The sequence below is a fragment of the Diceros bicornis genome, chromosome 18 (genome assembly GCF_020826845.1).
Source record: "Diceros bicornis minor isolate mBicDic1 chromosome 18, mDicBic1.mat.cur, whole genome shotgun sequence".
NCBI lineage: Eukaryota > Metazoa > Chordata > Mammalia > Perissodactyla > Rhinocerotidae > Diceros > Diceros bicornis.
In genome coordinates, this window is record NC_080757.1 from 39,229,512 (window position 1) to 39,256,312 (window position 26,801).

Below are 26,801 nucleotides of genomic sequence, written 5' to 3' on the forward strand. Positions count from 1 at the left end.
TATCTTTTCTTCATGATAGAAGGAGTTTGGAACCTAAAGGAAGGCCTCCTACTAGGACTCACTTGTTTGTCCTTTTAGTTAGGCCGGTGTGAGAAAGGCAGGCATCTACAGGGATGCTTCTTTCTGCAGTGGCCCAGAGAGGTGTGAAGGGCAGGAAAGTCTCACTTCTGATGGAAAGGCACTTGTCTCTTCTCCCTTTATAGAATCGTAGGTGGTCAAAGCTAGAAAGGGACCCTAGAGATCACCTAATTCAACCTCTTAGTTTACAGAGCAGGAAACCGAGGCTTAGGGAAGCGAAATGCCTTGCCCACAGTCTCACAGTGAGTGAGTTAGTGGCCGCCAGCCAAGACTAGACTCCAAGAGGCCAGAATCTTAACTTTCATGAGTATAGGGCCCCTAACTTTAAGATCACCAACTCCTAAGAGCCCTGGGCTTCCTCAGGAAAGGAAGGTAAGGCTGTGAGATTTTGAGGGGGGAGGGACAGATTGAGGGGGAAAAGGAGATTTAAAAACCGTTAGTAGAAAAACTGAGAAGCTTTATATATTTTTACTTCAATCACATGCAAATTGTACAAGTCTAATTTTTATTTAGAGTCAAGAGCTCTGGTTCATCAGGAAGCAAGTGGCAGCCACGGCCACAGATCCTGATGCCCTCAGAGTTACCACAAAGTTCAAGGAGCACTTTGACACCATCTCTGGGGGTTGGATAGCAGGAAAAGATCCTAGAGGCAATGTGAGGAATTTACCCTAAATCTCAACTCAGGCTCCTTTGCATTACAATACAGCTATATTGAAAAGCAAAATCAGAAGGAAGGGAGAAAGAAAACACATCTCATCTGCTGGGAAACTGAGAGGAATCTCTTAATTAGAGAAGGGATTATAGAACTCGGAGTAAAATGAGATATTCTCTGAGATTACAGGAAATTGGCGCAGGGAGGAGGGAACCCTCTACTTCTCTTCCTGTTTTTTTTAGTTTTGAGTTGTTGGTTTTCTCCTTTGATGAGGCAGAAGGAAGGTGGTTATGGTGTTCCACAGGGACCTAAGCCTTAAATAGTGTGTTCAATAAGCTGACATGCCCATTCTGAAGTCATCTCACTCTGGTGCTGAGACTCCCTTCCCCTCTTTGGACCTTTCTCAGATGTATCTGCAGTCCCTTCTAATGCTTATTTTCTACACATATGAGTCTGAGAGCCACTGATGAGCAGAAGGGGAATGCTGAAGAGTCCCTAAGCTGGAAGCAGAATCTTGGAGGAAGAAAGGCACCACTGGGCAGCTTAGAGAAAAAGTTATAGGTCTAGGTCAGAGGGGCAAGGGATCTGCAAAATGAGCATTTTCTGCTGATGACAAAGAAATAGATTTCAATACATATCCTTTACATTTTCTCCATCTCACCCTAATTGATAGCATAGGGAGAATGTGGAGTTGGTCCCCATACAAATTCATCCCTACCTAGGGAATGTGTGATAAGACCTACTTGCCCAAATTGCGTCGTCTGCTGTCCCTCAAACTTCCATTCTGTCTCATAGGACCTTTTTTTTTGCCTCAAGCCCTTCTTGAAGAAGTTGTTTTGGACAAGAGAGCCTCGAATACAAGCTGATGATCTGATCTAAAACTAGATGGCCTCCTCTGAGTCACCTTCTTGCATTAACTTGGCATTAACTTTGAACCTTCATTACCCTTTATAATTTTGGGTTTCACAGCTTCTATTTCTGTTGAATTTCTAACTTACCTCTTAAGTGTAGGAACCATGGTTTTTATTTTATCAGATTGGAGCTGGTTCCCTGGAGGTAGGAGTCTTAGAACAGTTACAGCTCTCTCTGGAAGCGTACCTAAGGTTCATCTGAATCCTTCTGGGCTTCATGAATTCAGGTTTGAGGGAATTGGAAGAGTGGTGACCGTCACTATCACTGTTACCTATCAAGGCCATGCTTCCTGGGTGAAAGACCAAAAATCCTGTTTGGTGTCTAGTCCCTTGTCTCATGTCTAATGTAACCTGTCATTTTCCTTTACAGGTGACAGCAGCAGCAGGAGGGATGGCCTCTGAGGAATTTGGTGATGTCCATCAGCCACTTGGCATCCAGAGCCCTGGCAAGTTCACTCTTTCACAGACTCTAAAGCCAGGTAGGGACCTAAGGCTAATTAGATACCTCTGGCCTGCTTCTGTAAGGATAAACACACACACACACTTGCACACACACACACACACAGTCTCAGAGAAGTTTCTTATTCCCAAAGATCTCCAGAGGAGTTTTCTTAGCTTTTTATTTGACCCCATTATGGTGTTCTAACTTTTGATTAACAATTTCTCCCTCCTTGCTAGAGCGGGTAACCCCCTTTATTGGCATTGGTGGTCATTTCATTCTTGTTCTTTCCTCTTGGCCAGCTGTGCTAATGGACATTCCTCTACAGTGGGATGCTGATGTCGATTACTCTCAGCCTGTTCTCTAGAGCACGTGCCCCGCTCACCCACCACCTCATACACACACACAGCCCTGCCTTCTTCTTCCCCAAGAAGCTATTTTCTCTCCTTTTCTTTTGAGTCAGGATAGGGCAGTGCTATCAGCTTCTCCACCTCCTTTCCAGGTTTGATGGGAGATCCCATCTGTCCAAACACTATGCAAGACACCAGAAGTAGAAGCTTACAAGCCTGCTTCTCTCCATCCTCAGTGCCCAGAATCAGGCAGGTCAGCAGCCTTCAGTGCCTGGCCCCACTCTTCTTGTTGCCAGGTAGGTATGCTCCTCTCCCTACCCACCAACCCCTAACAGGGGTCATATTTCTCTCTGGGAGTATTTCTCTGTTGTTAAATATCTCCAACAAGGGGAAGGCCTTGGTGGCTCAGCTCTCTGCCTTGGTGACTTCCAGCCCTAATCTTCAGCAAGAGAGACCTCCCTTATGTCAAATTTCCATCCCCTCTCTATAATTCAGAACCATTTCCCCCATTTAGTGGGTGTGGGAAGAAGGGACCAGTAAACAGATAGTATTTAACACTGGAGGGGAAGGGTCTAATGACAGGCAGCCTTTCGCTTGGGGCTGGAAGTCTGAAGCCCCAGATGTGCATTCTGTCCAATGGCCTGGCATCCTTAGAGAGTACCTGGATGTTTTGAGGGAAAGGTGTTTTATCTGGTGTCCATTCTCGAGGACAAGGATTTCAGGCTCTGAGAGTCTGTTCCTGTTTATTCCCAGACCCCCAGGAAGTGGAGAATGTATTGCCGTAGGGCAGAATCCACCATGAGGTGGTACTCTGTCTCGAGCTTAGATGGCAGCTCTTCTCTGGCACCTGTAGAGATTTGGCTGGGGTGCCAGAGCCTCTCCTGCCATTGGAGGTGACATCAGCTTACCCTTATGACGTTAGGCCTCCTCTCTCAGCAGTGCCTCTCTCACTCGTGCAATCCAGACAGCACAAGCACCAGGCCTAAATAAGTGCCAGCTCTGGGTAAGGTGCTCCCTTCCCCTGGTAGGTATATACCTTGAGTTAGAGTTAGGATGGGGTGGATGGAGGGATAGGACAGGTGTTAGAAAACAGAAATGTCCCTGGAAGTGGTCGAGCAGTAGGTATGCATGTGGTATCTTGATGGCGCAGAGAGCACCAACGTTTATAACCCTGCCTACCTGCCTGTCAACCTGGATGTCTGATTCCTCAAAGCAGCTGGCCTACTTAGGCAGCTGCAGTCTTGGTTTCTGCCACACGAGGGTGCTGCTGACCAATTAAAACTCCTGCCCCTTAGCAGACAGAGTTTGGGCATGGAGGGCACCCTTTCCCTAAGATAGGGGTCATAAACACTCCAAGAGAGCTTAAGAGCTGGGGCCCAAAAATCCAGAAGAGTAGTTAGCACCATTTATTCTTCCTTAAAAATGGCCTGAGACCCTGAAGACTCTGCCCTAGTGGCCTGATATCTCAGTATGTTCCCAGCTGAACTTGGGAAGCCCCCTAGCTCTAGGCACCAAACGTCTTGCACAGGTGCTTCTCTCCCTCAAGGTGTAGCAGGTTCCAACTGTCCACCGCACTATCTCCCTGCTTCCAAGACAGTCACTTTAGAGCTCTGAGGGTGGGGGTACCTGTGGTTTTCAGAGAAAACATCTCTTACAATGTACAAATCTCAAAAATCTCTTACTTCGCTTAAAAGTATCTTTGTTAGTGAGAGAGTGTTGGAGAGAGGACGGAGAAGAGGGAGAGTGGCAAAGTTCAGTCTTCTATGCCCCCATTACCTCCCCCAGCATCAACCTGCAGAGCTCAAGACAGTCTAGTGGATGTTTGCAGCCTGAGTGGCTGGAGGACACCCCAGGACTCTGAGCCAAAAAAAAGATGTCAGAAAGCAGAATGGGGAACAAGGCTTCTTTGGCCCATGGGCCTCATACTGACCTCATACCCGTGTAATGGCTCTGCCAGAGATCCAAGTGGCCATGGGGTCCTTATGGAGATGAGATATCCCACAACTGATCCTCAGTCTTCATGAAGCCCTTCCAGTCTGAACAGGCTACGGGAGATGACAGAGATTCTCCTCCTCCCTCCAACCCCCATGCCCGAGGGCCCCTCCCCAGGAGGACAGCTTGATTAAACAGTCGGTGCTGCTGGAATTACTGCACAGCTGGCGCTACCCCCAGCACCCTGAGCAGAGCAGCAGCACAGATTAAAATCTCCAATTAGCGTTAAAGTGAAGTGAGGAGGTATTGAGGCTGCCAAGGAGACCAGGCGGGAGCCCTAGGTTGGCGAATCCCCCCACTCCTGCCTAGATTCTGTGAGCACCCTTGGTCACCTCTTCTTTCTAGCTCCTCTCCCAACAGCTCTCAGTACCCATTCGCTTTACATTGCTTGGGGCCAGAGGGCTTTACAAGGGGCGGAGGGAGGCGGGTCAGATGCCTTACCTGACAAAATGCTGGGGACACCATAAGTGTGGAGGAGAATGAGCGTAATCAGTGCTCTTCAAGGGAGATGCCCTACTCACAGCCTACCAGGCATCCAGGTTGAGGCGACTTCACACTACTGCTGTTTCTTTTTGCCTAGAGAAAGGGGAAAAACAGGACAGGTCCTTCCAGACCCTCTTACCTATAAGATGCTAAGGGATGTAGTGCCTACACAAACATCTATCCTTGTATATTTTATCCTATCTGACCCATCTGTTCCCACCCAAATTATGGCTCCTTCCTTCCTCTTTCTCTCCCTTCTTTTCTTAGCTTTCCTGTGGGCAGGGGTAGGCACAGTCTGGCTTGGGAGCATCACCGTGCCCTGCCACCTGGGTCCCAGCCAGCCCCTCTTTATCTTCTTTGCAGTTTAGGGAAGAGCAGGGATATGCAAAGAATGGAGGCCTCAGACTCTCCTAACCCCTGAACATCACACCCCCTCCTAAGGGCCCTCTACCATTTACAGTTCTGCCCTTCACCCATCAAGCCCAGAAGGAGGGCAGCACAACTAGCCACGCCCTAGGATTTCCCTCTGCCCCTTTAAGGGAAATGGAGGTAGGTACCCAGCTGACTGAACCTACTCACACCTCCAGAAATTAGACACCAGGGCACAGTGCCACCCTCCCAGGCTGGCACATGTTACCCTGGCAGAGGTTCAAATAGTCCTCCCCTCCACATCCCCACCCCATGTCTTCCTCTTCTCTCTCCCTCTTTCTTCCTGTCTGTCTCTTTTTTTTTTCTCAGCTCAAAGCACAGCTGAGCCTGAAAAGGGCGGGGGCTGGGGGGAGGACCAAGCTGGGGCAGGGGGGTGGAGAGCTCCAATAGCACGTTTTCACCTGCCATTTAATTGGATGTATTTTTAATTAATGGGACCTCAGGGACCAACATGAGACAATCTGATCTCTGAATAGGGACAGGGGAGGGATTGGGTAAGGGAAGAGGATTGGGCCACTGGGTGCGGTTACCGGGAACCCAGGCCCATCAATCACTGGCCACTTTGCGTTCTGGCATGGAGAATAGTGAGGTGGAGGAGGAGGGGAGGCACTGGGGCGAGGTGCCAGGATTTACCCCCAACTGCTAAGACCTCCAAAAAGGGTGGAACTGTACTGGTTGACTCAGGTCTGGGGCCCAAAAGTGCAGCCAGAATATTAGGTAAGGCTGTTTTCTTGCTCCTAGGGTTTTGTCCAGTTGGGCTTGTCCCAGTGAGTGCTGTAAAAATGTGAAAGGAAAGTGGGGACAGAGCATTGAGGTCCTTGAAGAGAGAGGACAAGAGCTAGGGACCATAGAACCAGAGACACTGTGGTGAGAGGGAAGAGAAGGGCAGAGTTCAGAAATATTTCTCTACATTTAGACATAAAATAAGTGCCATCAAGATTACATGCAGAACGGCATACAAATGAGGCCTGGTGCCTTTTGGGTATGAATCATAAAACCTTGCTGTTTCAAGGAAGAGAACTTGGAGTTCATCTTGCCGAACACTTCATTTTACAGATGTGGAAATGGAGACCCAGAGAGGGGAAATCAGTTGAATCCTGTCCTGGAGCTGCTGTGTGTTTCTGGATTTGAAGAGTTCCTGGGAACACAGGGAAAGGTAGGTAGGTAGGGTGTGGGAGGAAAGTCAGGGGAAGAGGGTCAGTAGGATATTATTCTCTATTGTGTCTCTGGCCCCTGAGTCTTGGAAGCAACTCAGAGGAGTCAGGCAGGTGCATTATTAGGGGGACTTTTCCCTCATACAGCCTGTTCCAGGGGTCATCTCATTTATTCCCTTGCTTCTAAGCAGGCAGATCCCCCACAGCCGCCCCCCCCCCACTCCCTTGGGATTCTACCATATTCTATAAGGTCCACAGGAAGGGAAATGCACCAACTACCCCAGTTCCTTAACCAAGAAATAAATCCCTCAATGATGACTAAATATTGAGCTTTTTTTGAGATCTTATCACAAGTTTCCCTGCCACAATATAAGCTGCTAGAGAAAATTATGCCAAAAAATGTAGCAAGGAGTGGTCTTTTACCTCTTGTCCCATGTCTAAGCCAAGAACAGAGACAGAATGAAACTCAAGGCACTGAATGCTGAGTCAGAAATGCCCCTTTATTCATGTGGTGCCACGGCCCCAGAACTCTAGTCAGGCCCCATCTGGCTCTGTGTGGTGTTAGTGCACACTGGAGAGAAGGGCATGTTTCCAGCTGTCCCCATCCCCACCTTCCTGCTTCCTTCACTGTTCAGACACTAGGGTTCAGGAGGGAAAGAATGAAGGAAAAGAGTGGCTTTCTCACCAGGTTGCCAAAGGTGGCATTTCCTGGCATCTTCTCCCTTCCTCAAAAATTTTACCATTTTTTTTCTATATTTCATGAGATTAAGTTGAGATCAGGGCAAGGATGAACACAGAGCTTGGAAAGCAGTGTGGGTAGAAACTTTGTCACACTCTCCAAGCCCCCAACACCTTTCCCCTACTCCCAGAATTGTCTGCTCCTCTATCTTAGTACCCCTGAGGTTTTTGTTTTGTTTTGTTTTTTTGCTGAGGAAGATTTGCCCTGAGCTAACATCTCTTGCCACTCTTTCTCTTTTTGCTTGAGAAATATTTTCCCTGAGCTAATATCTGTGCCAATCTTCCTCTATTTTGTATGTGAGGCATCGCCACAGCATGGCCACTGACAGACAAGTGGTGTACGTCTGCGCCTGGGAACCAAACCCAGACCGCCGAAGTGGAGTGCACTAAATATAACCACTAGGCCACAGGGCCAACCCCTTAGTACCCCTGTTTTATATCCCCAGAAGCCCTAGGGAAGAGCAGGATATGCCTCTCTAAGTGCCCCCAGCCTCAACCTGCCCTGTCCTTAGACCCTCAGGGTCATTTCCTTGGCTGTCTGATTCTCTGACACCTTTACTGCCAACAAGATGAAAAGGGCTTCCTTGCATTCCCCCAAGACAGTCTGGAAAGAATTCATCTAGCTCCCCACCCTGCTTCCAAGGGCCTACAGGGGTAAGGGTAATAGAGGAGAACTGTGCCAGGTAGTTGAAAAGGAAGATTCTCTTGTCAAGGGAGGTCAGGAGAAGCCTGAAAGTGGGGAGCAGATAGGAGAAATTTGGGAACTGAGGCCTGTGACTGGCTGCCTAACATAGGGCAGGCCGTTCATATTGAGTATTGTTTGGGGGACTTATTAGATGGCTCCTGTTTATAGAGCTGCTGTTTCTCCTCTGAAACACAGAGCAGTGGAGAAGAGCATGCAGTGAAGAAGAAGGAGAGAGGGTGTCAGGCTTTCTTTAGGCCCTCTTTTTCACCCCTTGTCCACCCCTACTCCAACAATGGAGGTATATTGGAGGGGCAAAAAGGCCCTTAAAGCATTTAATCTAGATTATGGATGTTTCTCTAAGGAACAGGGCCTCTCTTCCCCCAATCCCCACCAGCCCTGCCTCACACTTCAAAGGTATGTGGCACACTCTAAAACTGCCGGATCTACTGCCCTGGAGTCAGAGCCTGGAGCTTGCTCTGGAGTCCAGAAGAAACCCTGAGCCTTTGCAGGGAAAGAGGGATAGACTTAAAGTAAGTGGAAGGCAGAGGTAGCAGTACCCAGAATCCTCTGCACTCTGGAGAAAAAGGAATCGTTGAGCTCAGTATTGGCCCAGGGTTTAGCTTTTACTCTGATGAGACCCCTTTCCTCTTTCTCTCTCAGTGTGTCCCACTGGTTGGTGAGAGATCCAGATGTCTGCATCTCCTATTAACACCTTGAAGGTTGTCATGCAGATCCCCTCTCTAGCTCCCAAAGCCATGAAGGAAGGGAAGAAAGCATCTCAGAGGTGGCAGTGTCATGATGGCCATGAGCACCCAGGAGAGAGGCCAAGGAGAAGAAACATTGACCAGAGAGGGAACCAGGAGGAGATGCCTGCTCCTGAACCAGCCTCTTTACCTAATCCTCTCCCACGCCCCCTCTCACATGCCGACAATGCTGTGTGCCCAAGGGCCAGCTCTCCTGGCTGGTGATCCTGCTCTGCCATGCAAGCAGCCGGCTTTCTGCTCCAGCACAGAGCACATGATGGGGTCTCTTGCACTCTTTTGATCACTCATCTCAATGTGTCTGTGTTGCAGATTCCTAGAGATGAAGGAGGGAGCTCTGGCCCTGCGAATAGGAAGACGGTGGGCTCCGGCGCCCTTTGGGTACATATCTGCCTGGCTGGAGGAGGGGGGAGGAAGAAGGCTGCTGGCAGCTCACTTGAGCTCAAGATTCTGATGACTCATAGCAATGGGGGCGGCTCATGAAAACAACAGAGAAGAAGGGGGTCCAGGCCTGTTAGACCTCTCTTTTACCCTATTTCTCCCCGACTCTCAGCTCTATGGACGAAGGTCTCTCATCTGGATTGTTGAGCAAGAAAAGGCCCTAGAAAGAAGAGAGGGAAATGGGAGAGGAGAGAGCAAGAAAAGCTGAGCGTACCTAGTGAGAGACTTCCCAGTAAGGAAAGAATAGGAGAGGCCAGTTATTCTTGCCTTACTGTATCCATTGGCTGCACAGAGTGTACTGGGCATCCACATGTGCTGGGGCAGTTCAGCACTCCTGGGCACCTTCCAGAAGAGGAGCTTTCCAGGCAGACACAGCTACTCTTCCCTGCCCTCACTACTTGTCCAGAGCTCTAGGTACCCAGCTGACACCACATGACTTAGGAATTTTTTTTTCAAAAAAGCACTGTTCCAAGAACCTGGAAGGATTACACTTGGTCTCGGGACTCTCTTCCCTGGAAACAGACGTCATAGATCTCCAAAGTTGCTGATTTCCTCTTCCCTTACAGGCTGAGTTGGCAATGTGCATTTTCTCTATCCTTTCTGAATTAGGGGGATGATAGGATACTGTGTTTGAGATCACACCAACAGAAAGGGACCAGAAGGTGGACCAGGAGAACCATTCATGCCTCCAACCACAGTACCAGGTGCCTCCTTGTTTCAGCAAAGGGAAGCAGCAATCTTGGATACCAATGTATCCAGATACGTAATAATAAATACCCTTGCTCTAACCTCAGAGAAGGATTTGCTAAGAGGAGGGGAGTTCTCTGACAGCCTGAATTTTCATTTGCCTGTTTGTATTCCTTTCGTTACTGTTGGCTCTGCTCTCCAGCTGGGGTGAGCGTCCCTCTGCTCCTGGAGATCCAGACAATTTTGATTGGTGAAAGGACAGACCAACCACTCTTCATGTAGAGAGATGGGACCAGCTCCACTCTCCCAGCTCTCCCTGGCAGCATCAGGAGCCCAAGGGCCCTTGCTGGAACACCGATAATAAAGCTCAGTCCTGAACTGAACCAACACATTACCTGGCTCTTGTATAAGTGGTGCTATGAGAGGGATCCTGGGTGCACCCAGGTGGGGTGTAGGCAGATGTGGGGACTTCAGCCCCAGGAGAAAGAGAAGAATCACTCCTCAGTACCACATGCTCCTCCTCTTTCTCAAACCTTCTCCTCGGTCCCTCTTTTACCTCCCTTCAGCCAGCTCCACTCCTGGCCACCTTATCCCCTCCAATCTGAGAAGACATGGTAAGTAGTTGTCTGTTCCTACACTTTTCTCTCTCTCACTCTCCTCCTCTCCTCCCAGTTCCCAGCCAAGAGTTATCCCATTTGAACTCTTTCCACCAGTGAATGCCATCAGGATCTGAACCTAGAATCCCCAGCCTCTGCCACCCCTCTGAATCTGAGAATGCCTCTCTGACTCTGAGACTGACTCATCAGTCCTCACAAATATAGCCAGGCCAAGACTGGTATGTCCACTGGCACCAAGGGCCCTGACCTGAAGCAGAGGGCAGCGCTAGGGGTGCAGTGAGGCCTGGCCCTAAATGCGTGTATGCCCGTGCATTGGGCACGCTGGTTTATTAGTGTTATTTCAGCATTGTGATGCAGAGAGAGTAAGTGTAACAGCTGCTCCTTGCTTGCAGTGTTTATTGTTACCTAGAGACAACCTCCTGGCTTTTTCCCAGCTCCCCCTCCCCCCCAGCCCAACCCCCTCCCTGCCAACAGTCCTACTCTCCACACACTGATGGGAAATTTATAGCTTGCCCATACCATGCCTTTAACCCTCTCCTATCTATAGGATAGGTGGGGCGAGGGAAACCAAAGTGAGCAGTGGGCATGCTTGGGCCCCAGCAGGGTAGAATAGTGTATGGAGGAGGGAGGGAGGGACGGAGGGAGGGAGGGAGAAGACACCTCCCCTCCCCAATCTATGTGTCCAGACTCAGGTCCCAGTTGCCCTCCTGGATCTCATGTTGAGAGAAAAGAGCTTTGGACCTAGCCTTGGGATCCCAGCATCCTCCTCACAAGATTATTCTCTTTCCTGGGCATCTCTGAGCCCCCTAGTTGGGCTGCCAGTCCTGGGCAAGTACATCGAGGTAGTATTGAAGAAGAGAAGTAAATACAGAGTGGCAGAACCCCCAGCCCCCTCCTTTCTATAGAGATGTCATATTGAGACAAAAAAGAGGTTGTGGCATGAGGGGTGCTAGCCAGATCTGTACAGCATGTCAAACATGAAGCTGGCTGCTGAGCCTAGTGGGAAAAACTTAACTTCACTCTGAGCCCAAAACTAAGGTCCTGAGAGAGTCCCAGGCCGTCCTCCAAGCTGATCTTCTTGGTCTGGTTAGGCTATTCCTTTCTGCTTTTCTTCCTGGTCCATTTTCTCCTGCTAATCTTTTGGTTTGATACCTTGGGGCAGATCCAAGAGACCAAGGGGACTGAGGCATCCTAGTCATGGTCTCAACAGAACTCAGCAGAACTGGGGAAGCTCCTCTATCCGCTCCTGACCTAGGACCTTTCATGGAGGGGTACCATGTCATATTCACCATCCCCACTGGAAACGAGAGGAAAAGGGATCGGATTTTAGCAGAAAGGATAGAGGTTGGACATATGAAAAAACTTACTGATGTGCTGTAAGACTTCAGAATGGGCTGGCTTCTCTTCAGAGATTTTTTGTGTGTGTGAGGAAGATCAGCCCTGAGCTAACATCCATGCCAATCCTCCTCTTTTTGCCGAGGAACACCGGCCCTGAGCTAACATCTATTGCCAATCCTCCTCCTTTTTTGTTTTTCCCCCTTTTTCTCCCCAAAGCCCCAGTAGATAGTTGTATGTCATAGTTGCACATCCTTCTAGTTGCTGTATGTGGGATGCCACCTCAGCATGGCCGGACAAGCGGTGCGTCGGTGCACGCGGGATCCGAACCCGGGCCGCCAGTAGCGGAGCGTGCGCACTTAACCGCTAAGCCACGGGGCCAGCCCCTCTTCAGAGATTTTTCTTCTGCCTGGGATGGGTTTAAGTCTGTGCCTACCCAAGGCGCATTGGAAAAACAGGGTTACTTTTTTGGGGCTCCTCCAAATTAGGCCTCCGTGCAGTTTCCACACAGTGCACTGCCTCAGGCCTTCTAAATCTACTATTTGTGGTGTACTATGTGTGGTGGTTAGATCACAAGTTTTGGAGGCACACAGCCTTGGGTTCTAGTGCCAGCACTGCCATTCACCAGCTGTGCTACCTTGGTAAGTCACTTAATCTTTTTGAGCCCTAGTTTCCTTGTCTGTGAAATGCAGATAAACAATCTCTTAAGGTTGTAGAGAGAATTGAGTGAAATAATGTGTGTAAAACACCTAGGACAGTGCCTGATACTCAGTAGGTGCTGAATCAATGGTTGATGCAATAGAGTCTATTACTTTTATGGAGTTGGCAGGGCTGATATTGCTTCAAAGACTCCATTAGTCCCCTGAAATTGTAGGCCAAATATGTGTATGTGCATATACTGGGGAAAATGTCTATGGTTTTCTTCGTGGAGCAGGGGGTGGAAGTCTCCTGGAAAGGAAGTAGCCCCGATCTCTTGACTCAGACTCCCCAAGAAGTCAATTCCCTCATTTCCCTGCCTTTCAAGCCAGAAGTACCTTAGGCAGTGTTCCACCTGGAAGTACAGCTTCATCTAAGATGGAGCTGGGAGAGACAGCCATTAGGATAGCAACACCTAGCATTTGGCAGGCACTTTACAGTTTGTCAAGTACATTTACCTACGTTAGCTCTTTTGATACCCAGAACATTTCAGTAAAGTGAAGAGAACTATCATTTATTGAGTGCCTACTATATGCCAGGCATTGTGCTGGGTGTATTTTTTTTTAACTATGTTTGAAGTCTGTAGAGTGTTTCATCACCTAGATATGCCATGATTTATAAGGCTCATCTCCTATTTTTAATCATTTAGATATTTTTACTGTAATAAATAATATCACAATCAACATCTTAATATATAAAACTTCATGCATTTTTTATAGTAAATTCCAAGAAGTGGAATTATTGGGTCAACAGATACAAATATCCTCCCCTCCCCATAGTTATGATCATTTTATTGATGTACCCTAATGAGAATAATGTTTTTTAATCTTCCTCTTTGGAATTCTGCGATGGAAACACAAGGGCAGCCCCTTATCCCTCCTTTACCCAACAGAGACATTAATAATCTATCATAGCTTTTTTTTTAATTGAGGTAATTATAGATTCACATGCAGTTGTAAGAAATAATACAGAGAGATCCTTTGTACATATTATCTACTTTCACCCAATAGTAATATTTTATAAAACGATAGTATAATATCACAGCCAAAATATTGACATTAATAAAATCCACCAGTCTTATTCAGATTTCCCTAGTTTTACTTGTTCTTGTGTATGTATGTATGTATGTTAAGTTCTATGCAGTTTTATTTTCTGTGTAAATTCATATATCTACCCCTACAGTCAAGATAACTGAACAGTTTCAACACCACAAGGATTCCTCATGTTGCCCTTTTGTAATCATGCCCACCTCACCCCTCCTGAACCCTTGACAACCACTAATCTATCTTCCACTTCTAAAATTTTGTCATTTCAAACATGAAGTCATATACTATACAACTCTTTAGGATTGGCTTTTTTCACTCGGCATAATTCTCTGGAGATCCATCCCAAGTTTTTGTATGTATCCATGGTTTAGTCCTTTTATTTATATGATGATATGAATGTACCACAGTTTGTTAAGCGTTCACCTGTTAAAGGACACTTTGTACTCTCACTTCGTATTCACTAGCAATTAATGAAGTAGTTCATTTTATGTGGTGTGCTGAGTGTTTCATATTCACAATTATTAAGCTTCTTAACCCTTCAGGCATGCCACTATGATTATATCCATTTTATAGATGAGGAAAATTGAGGCTCACAGTAAATGATTTTCTCGCAATTACATGCTGTTAAATGGCAAACAAGAGCCTGGAACCCAAGATAATAGGGCTCTTTCACTACACCGGGCTTTCTCAGACATTGCTTAAGGTTGCTGGGAAGAGGGTGTGGGTGGAACCAGAAGAGAGGTGTTGGAGGCAGGAAGAACATTGGAGCAGCCCGGGTCAGTTCAGGTCCTCACTGCTAACTTTGCTTCATAGGTTAGAAGAACACCAGTGTCATGGAGCAGGGGGCAAGATGGCATGTGCCTTTGAAATTGTTTCCCTTTTGCCAGGGAAGAATGGGGCTCAAGTGGATGGAGCCATGAGAAATCTGCCTACAGACCTGGGACCTGGAATGGGAGAGGGAGGATCCAGCCTTTGGGTGCCTATCAGAGAATGAGTAGTCAAGGCTTTCCTTGAAAATGTGAAGTTGAATGTGTCTCTGATGAGGTCTGAGGAAACTGAGGACCATGACAAGTGAGCTGTCTGTTCTGGAGGGGTAAGGGAGATATAGCACTTTTCTTTTGGTGGTGGTGGGGGAACTATAGGTCATTTAGATATACACACACATAAACCTTGGTTAGGCTCAGTGTCTGGAACACAGTACAGGGGGCAAGCAGAGTGGAAGCAGAAATGCTAGTCCAACGCTTATTGCTGACTACCGCTGCTCTTTCCCTCCAACTGAAGTCATGGACAGTTAAGTCAGAAGGAGCCGGAGAAATTGTTTGGTCTGTCCCTCAGCCTTTGGGCACTGGTTGAAGCTGACAGGTGGAAACCTAGAGTTGGCTCGGACGTGATGGATGGTAGAGATGCCAACTTTCAGGAGAGGTTTGGCTCCTCTCCTGGGAGCTGTGTCTGGCCAAAGGCTGCCTCTTCCCACCTCCTGCTGGAACCAGCTCTTTTATAGTTGATGTTACCATTGCTCCTTTGGCCTATTCCAGTGGCTGTGGACTCATAACAATTTTCCCCATCTATTTACGGCTCCAGAACCAGGCTGAGAGCACATATCACTCTTCTCCATCTCCCTTGGCCCATCAGAAATGGCATATCTTCTCGCAGTGGCACGCACCATGCTTACCCAGTAATTCCAGTCATGGGGGATAAACACTGAGGCCTTCAGGATTTATAGGTACTACATTGCATTGTTGAAACAAGAGATGTCCATTCTGAATGTCTTTTGGTTGGGAATTCTTAAACAAAGGGAGACCACTCTTTACCAGCTCTTACCCCTACTGAGATTTCCTGACTGTCAGAGGTCCTAAATGTGGCTAAAAGACAGCTACCTTCCACTGGAGTTGGAGCTGGAACCAAGATGGTTCCTTACCAGGAAATCTCAGGACCCCCCACTTACTCCCTTTCCTTGGCTGCTCCTCTACTCCAGGTCCCCTCCTCTCCTGCCACCACTCCCTTCCCGTTCCTCCTTTCTCTTCTCTCTCTCTCTCAGCAAGTTTTTTATGTGATTACAGGCACTGCATGGTAATTAGTGCTAAACTCATTTGCACAACTACAGTTAATTGGCTACAACAATTAATTAATGTGTTGGAAATTTGGCACTGGAAAAAAAAAGTTTTTCATCAAGAAAAGGGCAAAAAATTGTAGAGTGAGGTACCCGTAAAAATCGAGGGCAGGCTTCAGAAGCTCAGCTGGGCCTCAAACTTCAGGCTGGCTGCAGATGCCTTCCTACTCTCAACTTCAACACATTTTCCTCTTTCATTTTTTTTCCTCTTTCTTTCTTTCACTATTTCTCTTCTCTCTCTCTTTTTTTTTTTTTTACAACTTAAGCAAACTCATTTCCCTGATAAAATATAGCATGACTAATGGCTAGAGCATGTAAAAATCATTGGGAAAATGTCCTTGGAAGACGAATGCATTTTCAGCAGAATAATTAACTTAATTAACAAATTCACATGCATATTCATCAGGCTATTAATGTCTTCTCGGCTCAGCTTGATGAACATTGCGGTAATAACCATCTCATTTACATACTGCATTCTACTGCGATCCAAAACAGAGACAACATACAGGCGTATATATACACACACACACATACACACACACTTGCATGAATACACACAACATGCCTGGGCTGCTTTGACTTCTAGGTTGGCTGGGAGTGTGTGTGTGAGAGAGTGTGTGTGTGTGTGTGTGTGTGTGAGAGAGAGAGAGGCAGGGGATGTGGGAACCCGACTGGGTGGTGTGATCTTTAGAGGGTCATGAGTGAGGTGGCCTAGGAATGTCCACATGTGGATGTGGATGTCTGAGAGAACTTTAATTTTCTCTCTCTCGCTCGCTCGCTCTCTCGCTCTTTCTCTCTTTCCTTATTTCCTTTTCTCTGTGTCATTTTCTCTCTTCTTCTCTCGCCTCGCCCCCCACCATGTCTCTCTAGGGAAAAACTTGGTATCGGTGCCAACTTTTTCCCCCTTCCTCTCCTCCCTCACTCTCCTTCCCCTCTCCCAACTGCTGCCAGCCGGCATCAGCGCCGAATTGCCATCTCCTTGAGCTCTCTGTGGAGCAATCTCAGAGAGCAGTAAGGTGTGACGCGGGGCTCTGCTGGCTTCGCAGCACCGCCTGCGGAAAGAGCGCAGGATGGCGGAGGAAGATTAAGAGAAATCGCGAGTAGGGCTCGGCTGCCATTGGTGTGTGCAAACGCCGAGGAGGAAGGGAGAGGGAGAGGAGGAAGGGAGAGGGAGAGCGAAGGCGGCGGGGGGGGGGGGGGGGGGCGGGGAGGAACCAGCAGCTGTCAGCCTAATTCTTCTAACACTCTGCTTGTGGTCATATTAGAAAAACAGATTATGCCCCTCGGTGCCACTCACTTATACTTGACATACGTTAATGTTCTATATCTCCATTCTCGGGTCTTGACGACGGTGGACTTAGGGTCAAGAAGGGTGGTATTGTGAGTGGCCAAGGGGCACAAAAGATCCTGCCTCCTCATTTTGTCCTGACCTCCAACCCCAGTCTGTACTAGCCCTTTAGAAAGCAAGCCTGGGCCCAGAGTTTGCATCTGATGCCTCCTGGCCCAGCTTTTTGCAGCCCCTCAGGAGATGCAGAGGTCAGAGGACACCTGGAAGCCCTTTCCCCTAAAAGTCACTCCCCGTTTAGAGTCTTAATAGGGCACTGTAGGGCCAAATGAGACCAGCTTTGTAGCACCACTACCCCTAACCTTTCTAGGACCCTCCCTCTTAAATCAGAAGTTGGGAGTCAGAGAAAGGAGTCCGTGATAGTCAGTGCTCCCTGAGGGGGTTACAGAGAAGCCATAAACAAAACAAGGCCAGGATTGTTTCTGGGTTGCTATGGAAACCAGGTTCCCTTCTCCTGGCAGGAAGGGAGGGGTGCCTGAGGCCTTCCTCTTTCCACCAATCCTGAAGGCTGTAAAGGCGGAGTTTACTAAGGCCTGGGGAATAGGGATGGTCTTGGAGGACAAACCAACTATTCCTAGCGGCTTTGCTTGTCAGTCCATAGCCCTTTGACCCTCACCTTCCTTACCCTCTTACCCCAATATTTAGTCAAAGGAGACTTTTTCCTCACAGTGCCTTCTCCTCTATGGAGACCTGTTGCTTAGCAACCCCTAGTGCCTTCTTCCTAATAACTTGCAGGGACTGAGAGATATAATATCTGTCTCTATATTCAGTTCCCCTCCTCTTTCTATTTATATTTAATAACTGAAGGCCTGTCTTGGGTTCCCTTGGCACATGTTTTAGAGGGCTTTTAGAGGATTAAGCTGTAGCCTGAAGAAATAAAGTTACACCTGAGGAAGAACTTCCAAGCAGGGAAGAGTGGGAGAAAAGACTAGAGTAGGTAGGGAAGCTGTGGAATCATATTCTCTTAAGTATAGGTAGAGAGAAAAAAAAATTAGAACTTGGAATGTGCAGAGGGGATGTCCACAGGGATCCCCAAGGGTCCTCTCCTGGACCTGGAGTAGACCCTAGCAGAGCTGCTTTCTGGGCTAGCATTTTCCACTCCTCACATTCCGTCCTGCCCCTCCTTCCTGACCACTTCCAGTCTAGAGCCTTTTCATATTTTTATATGTGGGAGGCCTGTCCCTTTGGGGATGTCCAGTTTCCTAGTGTCTGGATGTTGGTATCCAGGAAGGGGGGCTGTGTCAATGTATATTCAGCAAGGCCTGGGTATCTCCCAAAGTTTTTCAGTCACAGGGAAAGAGTTCTTCTAAGATCTTTTCTAGAAAACCCCAGTCCTGACGTGGCAGTGGGGGGGTGGCGGGGGAGGCTGTACAATATCACTAAAAATGAGGAGCAAGGAAGGCCTAAGGGTATCCTAGTGGCTGCACGTAGAGTCAGGAGACCTGGGTTTGGGCACCCTCTCCTTACTCTCCTGTGATCCAAGTTATTCACTTAATCTTTTAAACTCCTTGTTCTTCATCTGCAGAGCAAGAATAATAATGTTTACCTCCCTGGACTTGCATGGGATCAGTTAAAGCAATATGTGAAAGGAAACACTCTGAAAACTGTCACATTTAACTAAAACATTATTTTAAGGTCTGGAAAAGACCTCTGGCTGCCAGGGAGAGGGAGGCATCATGAATCCAGCCCCACCTGGGCTTAGTAACACCATTAGTTTGTGGGCCAGAGGGTGTGATTCTTTGCCCTCTGGTAGCTGGGGTGGGGAGCTATAAATTAAAATCAAGCACAAAGCTGTCTAGGGAGAGTAGCACGCAGTGTCCCTATCATCTTCCCCCGCTCCAGTCCCAACCTCTGACCTCTAGTTCTCCCTGCCGACACGCCATCCTGACCTGCCACCCTTCTCCTCAGTGAGCACCTTCACTGCCGTCGTGCTAGCTCACAGACTGTACAATTTCACCCTCCATACCCCGCTTCTCAGCACCTCCTCCAACCCAAGCCTTCTGTAGGAGACAGATGGGATGTCTGTGATGGAAAAGGCTCTGGGCTCTACGCCGCCTTGGGTGGGCAGCCCCCCTCCCCATCTCCCCACTACTCCCTCTCCCTACCTAAGACACTCAGATTCACCCCAGGCAGCTTGGGGAGCTGCTCAGGATTCCAACTCTCTTCTCTTCTCAGACTTGGCACCAGAAGCAGAGCCAGAATGGCATCTTTCTCCAAGACCTAGACCCCAGCCCCTCTTCATGGAAGACCAATTCAAAGGAGGAAGTAGGTTAGGGAATGGTAGGGCTCCATGTAAAGGGACTAATGTGGAGAGGCAGGGAGAGGCCCAGAGTCGCTCACTGAGGACCGGATGGCTAGGGTTTGCGGCCTAAGTTGACAGACAAGGCTATACCTAGGCAGTTCCTTTGTTCCAGAAATCTGGGGTCCCTGGAGGGAGGCTCCACTTGGGGAGGGGGAAAAGGGAACTAACATTACAGAGCACCACCTGTGAGCCAGGCATGATGCCAGAGCCTTTTCATACCTGTACTCACAACTAGCAGGTGAGGAGTCCGGGCAAATAGGTATCTCATGAGCTCTTAGCATCTCTCAGCACAGTTGACCACCTCCTCCTTTGATTCTGTGATATCATTGCCAATTCTCCTACCGCTCTAGCTGCTCTTTCTCTGTCTCCTTTGCAAGCTCATCCTCAACTCCTTAGACTTAGCCAAGTCCCCCGATACACACTTTTATGGTACTATATATCCTTCTTTCAGAGCATTTAGCACAGTTATTTCACACTTATATGTGCAGTCATTTGAATAATGATTCTATTTCCCCCACCAGATGGAAAGTTCCATGAGGGCAGTGACCATGTCTGTCTGTGTTCATCACTGTGCTCTCAGTGCCCAGCACAGTGCCTAGCATAAAGCAACTGTTTGGTAAATATTTGTTGAATGAGTGAATAAATGACAAAAGGACATCTCTCTGGTCTAAACTCAGCTTCTTAGCCACTTCCTCACCCCAGAGCTGACTCAACCCCAGTGTGTGGACCAGAGAACAGGATACGTAGGCGGTCAGCCCACCTCATTCTCCCTGGAAAAAGCCATCAGGACAGGACTAGCCCAAGTTCCAGAACATGGGGCCCCTGCCCTGCTGGAGCCTGGCCCTGCCTGTCTGCTCTCCAGCTTCTCCAGGGAATGAGAGAATTCCAAGTCTCAACAACCTCTCCCCATATTGGGGCCTAAAATCACTCATGAGCTGGAGGGAAGGAGTTCCACTGGAGAAGGGTGCTCTGCAGAAAATTCCTCTTTTCTGCCTTAGCTGAGACTGCAGAGACCATCTACTGCCACTCTTCTGTTTGCTTCTGTCCCCTTCCCCTGGACTTCAGAGAAGGGGATGGTTTGACCAAGTGGGAGGGATAGATGGTAAGACCAGGACAGGCTGCTTGTTCCTTGAAATGTCTGGGGGGCTGGTGATGAGCCTCAGCCAGGTGATTGGAGCAGAGAGACACAGGATCCTCAAAGGACTTGAGGCTGCACCCTTTAGACCTGGGAAGCAGGGAGTGGACAAAATGACCTCTGGGAGGTGGCCAGCCTTCAGCCCAAGGCTTTATCTGACATCTCTGCTGCCCTTGCCTTCTGACCTCAAACAGTATTGTCGAAGCTACAGGAAGTTCAAGTTCGGCCAGGCCTGGCAGCCCCTTACTCTCCCTGGCCACTTCCCATTCTAGCCAACCACCCAGCCCAGAGCATCTCTCCCACACAGCTCAGCACCAATACCCAGTCCTCACTGTGGCCTCTCACCGAGTCCCCTTATCCTCACGGTGCCCCTCGGCAGCCAGGTACCTGGGGTCTTGGATCTGGAAGCCACTCTAGGCAGTGTTGCTCTCTGACCCCACCTGTTCTCTGGGCCCCCAATGAAGTAGGACAACTCAGGCTGTGGGCCAAGTCCTTGTGTCCTCATCAAAAGCAACATCTGTCCCCTCCAAGAAGATAACCCTGGGAAGAGGGGAATGAGACAGGCACAGGGGAGAAACCCTGATCCTGCCTGGGCCCTCACCCCAGATTCCACTGCAGGCACAGATTGAGGGTGAGGACTAAGACAGCCACAGAGGCCTACACTCACACATGTCCCTACACAGGCCTTCATGCCTCTGAGCCCCAGAATATGAGGGCCCCTCCTGGGCTCACCCAGCTACCTGGGCTGCTGCTTCTGCCAAGCCAGCCTTCTTTTATTCATGTGTTGTTTTATTGCTGGCAAATGCTGCTGCTTGCCGCTGTTGGAGGCGTTCCTGCCAAATCCATCCCAACATCTTGGCCTGGCATCAGGGCGGCATGCTAATGTGGAAATTTAAAGAGCCGCTCAGCTTTAAATCAGAATTTTAAATGAGCAGCAGTGCTCCAGAGGGACCTGGGCAAAACCGAGCAGTAGCTGATCCACCCTTCCTACTCCCACTCCCATAGCATCCCCCCACTTCCTCCCACCTCTCCCCTTGACTTGGACACTAGATGAGGGAGTTACATGGGACACACTAGGGAAAGAGGGAGCTACTGGGGCAGAAGAATTGGTGCAAAATGGGGTCATCTAGGCCAGTAAAGTGCTGGGATCCCCCAACTCAGGTCCGAGAAGGGATCCACTGCTTGCTGTAGTGGGCAAATGGAGGCAGGGACCCTCCACACAAGGGAGCAGGGCTGGGGATGGTGAAACTGACATTCCTACTCCACTTCCCATTTTACCAGGAAACGAGAAGAAAAGGCCCAGAGCAGAGAAGAAGGAAGGTGGAACTCCGTGAAGACCCTCATGTGTAACATTCACTAGTGCACACTGGGATATGTGCACACAGCTGTGCATGCAGGTCAGGATGCTTGCTGAAGCCCCCTATAGCACATGTACACACAGCTTGCACATCACCCACGCATGGAGAGGAATTATTCACATATGCAGGGCAGTCTTTCTCCCCATATTCAGGCCACTGTCCTAACCAGAGCAAGCTGGTTTCTGCAAGTTGCTAGCCTGAGTTGCCCCAGGTTTTTCCACAAATCCTAATGTACCAACATTCCCCAGCTCCTGGCAGCTACCTGGAGTCAACTGTAATGGTGATGGAGCCCCACAGCAACTCTGCCAGGATAGGGGTGGGGGGCACCTGAGCTCATCCTGTGACCTGTCTTGGCTACAATGTGGTGCCTTCTCTGGTGATTATCAGATGACAGGCTCTGACATCTCATCTGGGAGAGAGGTGAGACATCTCACCTCATCTAACCTCTCACCTGGCATAGCCTTGGTTTCAGAGGGAAGAGGGGGCTAATGGGAGGTGAGAGAGACAGAATCTGTGCTTCTCTGTGACCCCCTTTCCTCCTTGCCTGTTTCCAGGAGATAGGTGGCCCCACATGATCAGAAAACATTTATCGAGTGCCTACTCCCAAGGGGACACTGTGCCTAGTTTAGCACAGTACCTCACAATTTTATGGGGTGGGTTGATGACAGCCCCAAGAATCTGGATGTCCTGCCCCCATTGGAGGATCCACAGTAACTCACATGGTAACCTCAACCTTACCCATGTTAGGCTGCCAGGCCAAGGGATGCTCCCTGACCTTCCCCAGGATTCCTTCTCCCTCAAAGAAGGAGCCAGCTCCTCCATGGACTGGTGTGGCTGCCAGCCAAGAGGCTTGGGGCAGGCCTGGGGCATGCAGCTAGCACCTGCCCGCCAAATCCCCAAGGAACACGCTCCTCCCCCACTCCATAGCACCATTCAGATGGCCCCTGGGCTACAGGGAGATAGAGCTCACCCCTCCCCTTTCTCAGAGAAAACTTCAAGCTGGAAAGCCCATCACCACCCTTTCCACTGTAACCTGCTCCAAGGTCCTTGACCAGACTAGATATACGAAAGACCTACCAGGTACTTTTTCCAAGCAGGACCAAACACTTAACACAGTAGGGGTTGGGCTGGTGCTAGGTAAGGGGCCTTGAGGGGTGAGGCCTGGGCTAGAATTATGGGAGAAGTTATTGAGGTCAAGAGATGGATGAGGAAGAACTTGATGGGAGTGAGATAGGATGGGAGACATGAAGGGAAGGGGCTGAATGAATCTGCCTCTCTCATCTAATTAGCAATATGCAAATAATATGCAAATAACCCCCTCTTTGTTTAGAGACCACAGGGCCTGTGCTTTTTGGAAGTAGGCTACAGAGGGACCACTAGGCAGTGTCTCTGAGACCTTCAGACATGGGACATGCAGGCTCAAGAGAGAGGCCAGAGTGCAGCCATCTGGTTCTAGCTTATTCCCTGGATGGACTCACTCTCTATGGGCCTCGTTTCCCTGTGTGTGAAATGGCAGGACTGGACTGGATGGTGTCTAATACTGACAGTACTGACAGTCCAGGGTTCTCTGAAGTGGGGCCCAGTGCCAGCCCAGGGTGGAGGGGTTGATTCCATTCTGGGGTAGAAGCTACTTGGCTCTTTTGCCCCTGCTGCCCACCTCAGCAGTTGTGTCATACCACCCCCCACATCCCTCTGCACCTGCCATGCCAAAGGTGGGCAGTTTGCTGCAGGCACTGTCTCCTACTCCTTGTCTTTACTCACACTGTTTCCTCTGCTTGGAATGCCCTTCCTGCTTTAGCCCCTCACCTGGCTAACTCCGACTCGAAACGCCTTACCTACCTTACCCTTCCACCTTCTGGGCATCCCTATGCACTGTTTACTTCTCTCATTTCCCACTAGATGGTGAACTCCTAGAGGGCACATACTGGGTTTTGTTCAAGACGGAATCTCCAATGTAAGTGTATTAGTTTCTTAAGGCTGCTGTAACAAATTACCACAACCTTGGTGGCTTAAAACAACAGTTTATTCTCTCACATTTCTGGAGGCCAATAGTTCAACATCAGTGCCACTGGGCCAAAATAAAGGTGTCAGCAGGACTGTGCTCTCTCTGGAGGCTCTAAGGGAGAATCTGTTCTTTCAGCCTCTAGTGGCTGCCAGCATTCCTTTGCTTGTGGCCACATCACTCCAGTTTCTGCCTCTGTCTTCACATTGCCTTCTACTCTTCTGTGTGTGTATAATCTCCCTCTGCCTCTCTCTTTTAAGGACACTTGTGATGGCATTTAGAGCCCACCCAGATGATCCAGGATAATCTCCCCATTTCAAGATTCTTAATTTAATCACATCTGCAAAGACCCTTTTTCCAGATAAGGTAACATTCACAGGTTTCAGGGATTAGGATGTGGACATATCTTTGGGAGCTATTATCAGACTACCAAAATAAGCAAAGACATCTTTAAATTTACCATTTGTTAAGCATCTACCATGTGCCAGACACCACACATACATTTTTCTCACTGCATTTAAGTCTTATAATAACCCTGAAAGGTAGATATTAATGCCTCTACTCTACAAATGAGGAAACTGAATGAGTCTCAGGGAGATTGCGTCACCTGCCCAAGTTCACATAGCTGATAAGTGACAGAGCCAGGATTTGAAACCAGATGAGCTTGGCTCCAAAGCCAGCATGATTTTTGCCTCACCAACAGCTTCTGAGCCTACCCCAGGCCCTGGCCCAAATTTCTTACCTGAATGGATGTGCAGAAACAGAAAGATAGGTGGACAAGAGAAGGGAAGATGAGGTCCAGCCTTCCTAATGATATTGACTCAGGCTTTCTTTTGCCAAAGCCCCCTTACCATTCCTCTAATCCTCCCCCACCACCCCTGACCCCTTGTTTCAGAAGCCTGGAATCTCCCCCAGTTTGCATCCCCGTGCCAACTATTGCTGCCCAGAAGGGTGGCACAGAGCCTGGACTTCAGGCAGGAGATATCAAATCACAGAACCAGAGGGACATCTGGAGGTCACCTCTTCTAGCCCTCTGCCCACATACAGGCCTTCCCATGAGAACAGGGCAGACAGGGTCAGGGTAGTGGGCAGCAGAAGGGAGAAGTAACCATCTTTTCTTTCAGTTACCCTTTATTCTCACTTCTTCAACGATTTGTATTGGGAAGTCCTCCTCAGGTCTAACCTTCTAGACATCATGCTGTAATGAAAGCTGAGCAGAGTCAGAAGTCCTGTGACCCAGTCCTAGATTGTCCAAAACTTAAAACGAGATTTTGGCTAAGTCCCTTCACCTCCTGGGCCGCTAATTCTTTGTCTTTAAAATGGGATCATTATATCGACGATCTCACAGGGCTGTTGGGGGGATAATAACACAGTCCAGGAAAGAAGCATCTAACCCACGGCCTGGAGCAAGGCAGGTGCTGCAGGAATATTTTGTAACAGCCCCTCAGCCCTCCAGCCTAAGCCCCTTCCTCCTGGGTGACACAGGGCTTTGCTCACCTCAGCCAATCTGGTCGGCCTTGGGCGCTAGACTGTGAACTCCTCTTGGCAGGACCTTGTTCATTTTTTAATCACTGCCCGTTCCCCTCCCCAGTGCCTAGCCCAGGCTCAATCTACATTGGATAAGTAAGCGAGTGAGGGTCTGAGTTGGGCCCCCAAGTCCGGAGAGGCACAGAGCCTGACTCCCACCACTAACCCTTCTGGACACTACCCTTGCCCTTGGGGTCCAGGAGGCGGCAGCGGCGAGGAAAGAAGGCGCGGCGGCTTTAAGAGTCCTCTCAGGCGTCTCGGTTGCCAAGGCGCGGTTGCCAGGGATCTACGCGGAGCTGCGTCCGGCCTCCGCGCGCCGGCCCCGGGCTTCCGCCGCCGCCGTCTCCGCCGCCGGGCCGCGCCGGGCTCGGCTCCTCCGAACCGTCTGGCGGACTTGGCACCGGCCCCGGCTCCTCAGTGCCCCCGCGGTGCGTGGCAGGCTGTGGCTTCATTATCCTGATTGATTCCTCCTGCTCCCCGACACCGTGGGGGCCCCAGCCAAGGAAGGGGGGGCCGAGGCGGCATCTGCGGGCCCCTTCCCGACCCTCGCCCCCAGCCGCTCCTCGGGTTGCTGGCCCCTCGGTATCCTGCTGGAGTGGGCCGGGCGAGGAGGGAGGGCCAACCAGGCCTTTGCCCCCCTGGTGGGCGTGGAGGGGCAGAGTGCCTGGCTCAGAGCTCCGGCCCAAGATGCCCGCCCTGAGCCACAAACGCCGCTGGTCTTCCGGCCTGCCCTCAACAAAGGTTTTGCGCCTTCCGCAGGAGGATACCTAGCGTTTGGGATGGGGAAGGAGCACAGTGATGGAGTGAGAACTTAGAATAAGCCTTGGCAAAATGGGAAAGGTGACATCTTCGAGGAGCACTGATCACGTGGGTGTAGACCAGGTGGCAAGTGTCTTATCTCATGCCTTCCTGGGCGCCTTAAGTACAGTTCCCAGGTGAAGCAGAGACAGAGTCTGCCCCGAATCACAGGACAGGCCAAGGATCTGAACTCAAAGGAAAGCCAAGGGCTTCCGTGAGTTAGAGAACTTATCCCCAAATCTAGCATGGGGTGGTCTGGCCATGAAATCATGGCACCCCCCAGGAAACCAAGTGCTGAGGTGATGCTCAGTGGAAAGAGCATCTTCTGGGGGCCAGACCTAAGATTAGAGGGGCTTCTTGTTCTGCCACTTGGTTTGTGATCTGGGCAAGTCACTTTACCTTTCTTAGCCTTGGTTTATTCATCTGTAAAATGAGGTTAAGACTTTCCTGACAATTGTCAATGGCTAAATGGGATAATATGTTGATGGCAGGACCCAACCTAAATTCTCTGGCAAGAAGGAGAAAGGGAGATGAGGGGCTGGCTTCCATCCCTGCTACTGTGTTGGGTGGATCCCTCTTCTCTCCTTGAAGGAGGTAAGTCTCTTCCATATGCTTAAATCCCTTTTTAACTGGAAGATGACCTGGAACTTTCCAGCTGGAGTTGCTTCCTTGTCAAGGTAGAACGGCAAAACTGCTCTCTACCTCATTGGCATGGCGTGGATTTAATTTC

At 49.3% G+C, this 26,801-nt stretch overlaps 1 protein-coding gene across 7 annotated transcripts in view; it reads left to right on the top strand.

Moving 5' to 3' along the window:
* Window positions 1–21,764, top strand: part of CDK12 (cyclin dependent kinase 12) — a 72,867-nt gene extending 51,103 nt beyond the window's left edge. For 2 of the 7 annotated variants that reach the window (XM_058560858.1, XM_058560864.1), the window contains 4 exons: window positions 2,012–2,120; window positions 2,583–2,726; window positions 6,391–6,490; window positions 8,572–10,757. In XM_058560858.1, coding sequence (XP_058416841.1) covers window positions 2,012–2,015 — 4 coding nt within the window. In that variant the 3' untranslated portion in view covers window positions 2,016–2,120; window positions 2,583–2,726; window positions 6,391–6,490; window positions 8,572–10,757. Of the gene's footprint in view, window positions 1–2,011; window positions 2,121–2,582; window positions 2,727–6,390; window positions 6,491–8,571; window positions 10,758–21,667 lie in introns of those variants that run through there. The other 5 variants (XM_058560861.1, XM_058560862.1, XM_058560859.1 and 2 more) reach the window with 5 other exon arrangements.
* Window positions 21,765–26,801: the final 5,037 nt, after the last annotated feature.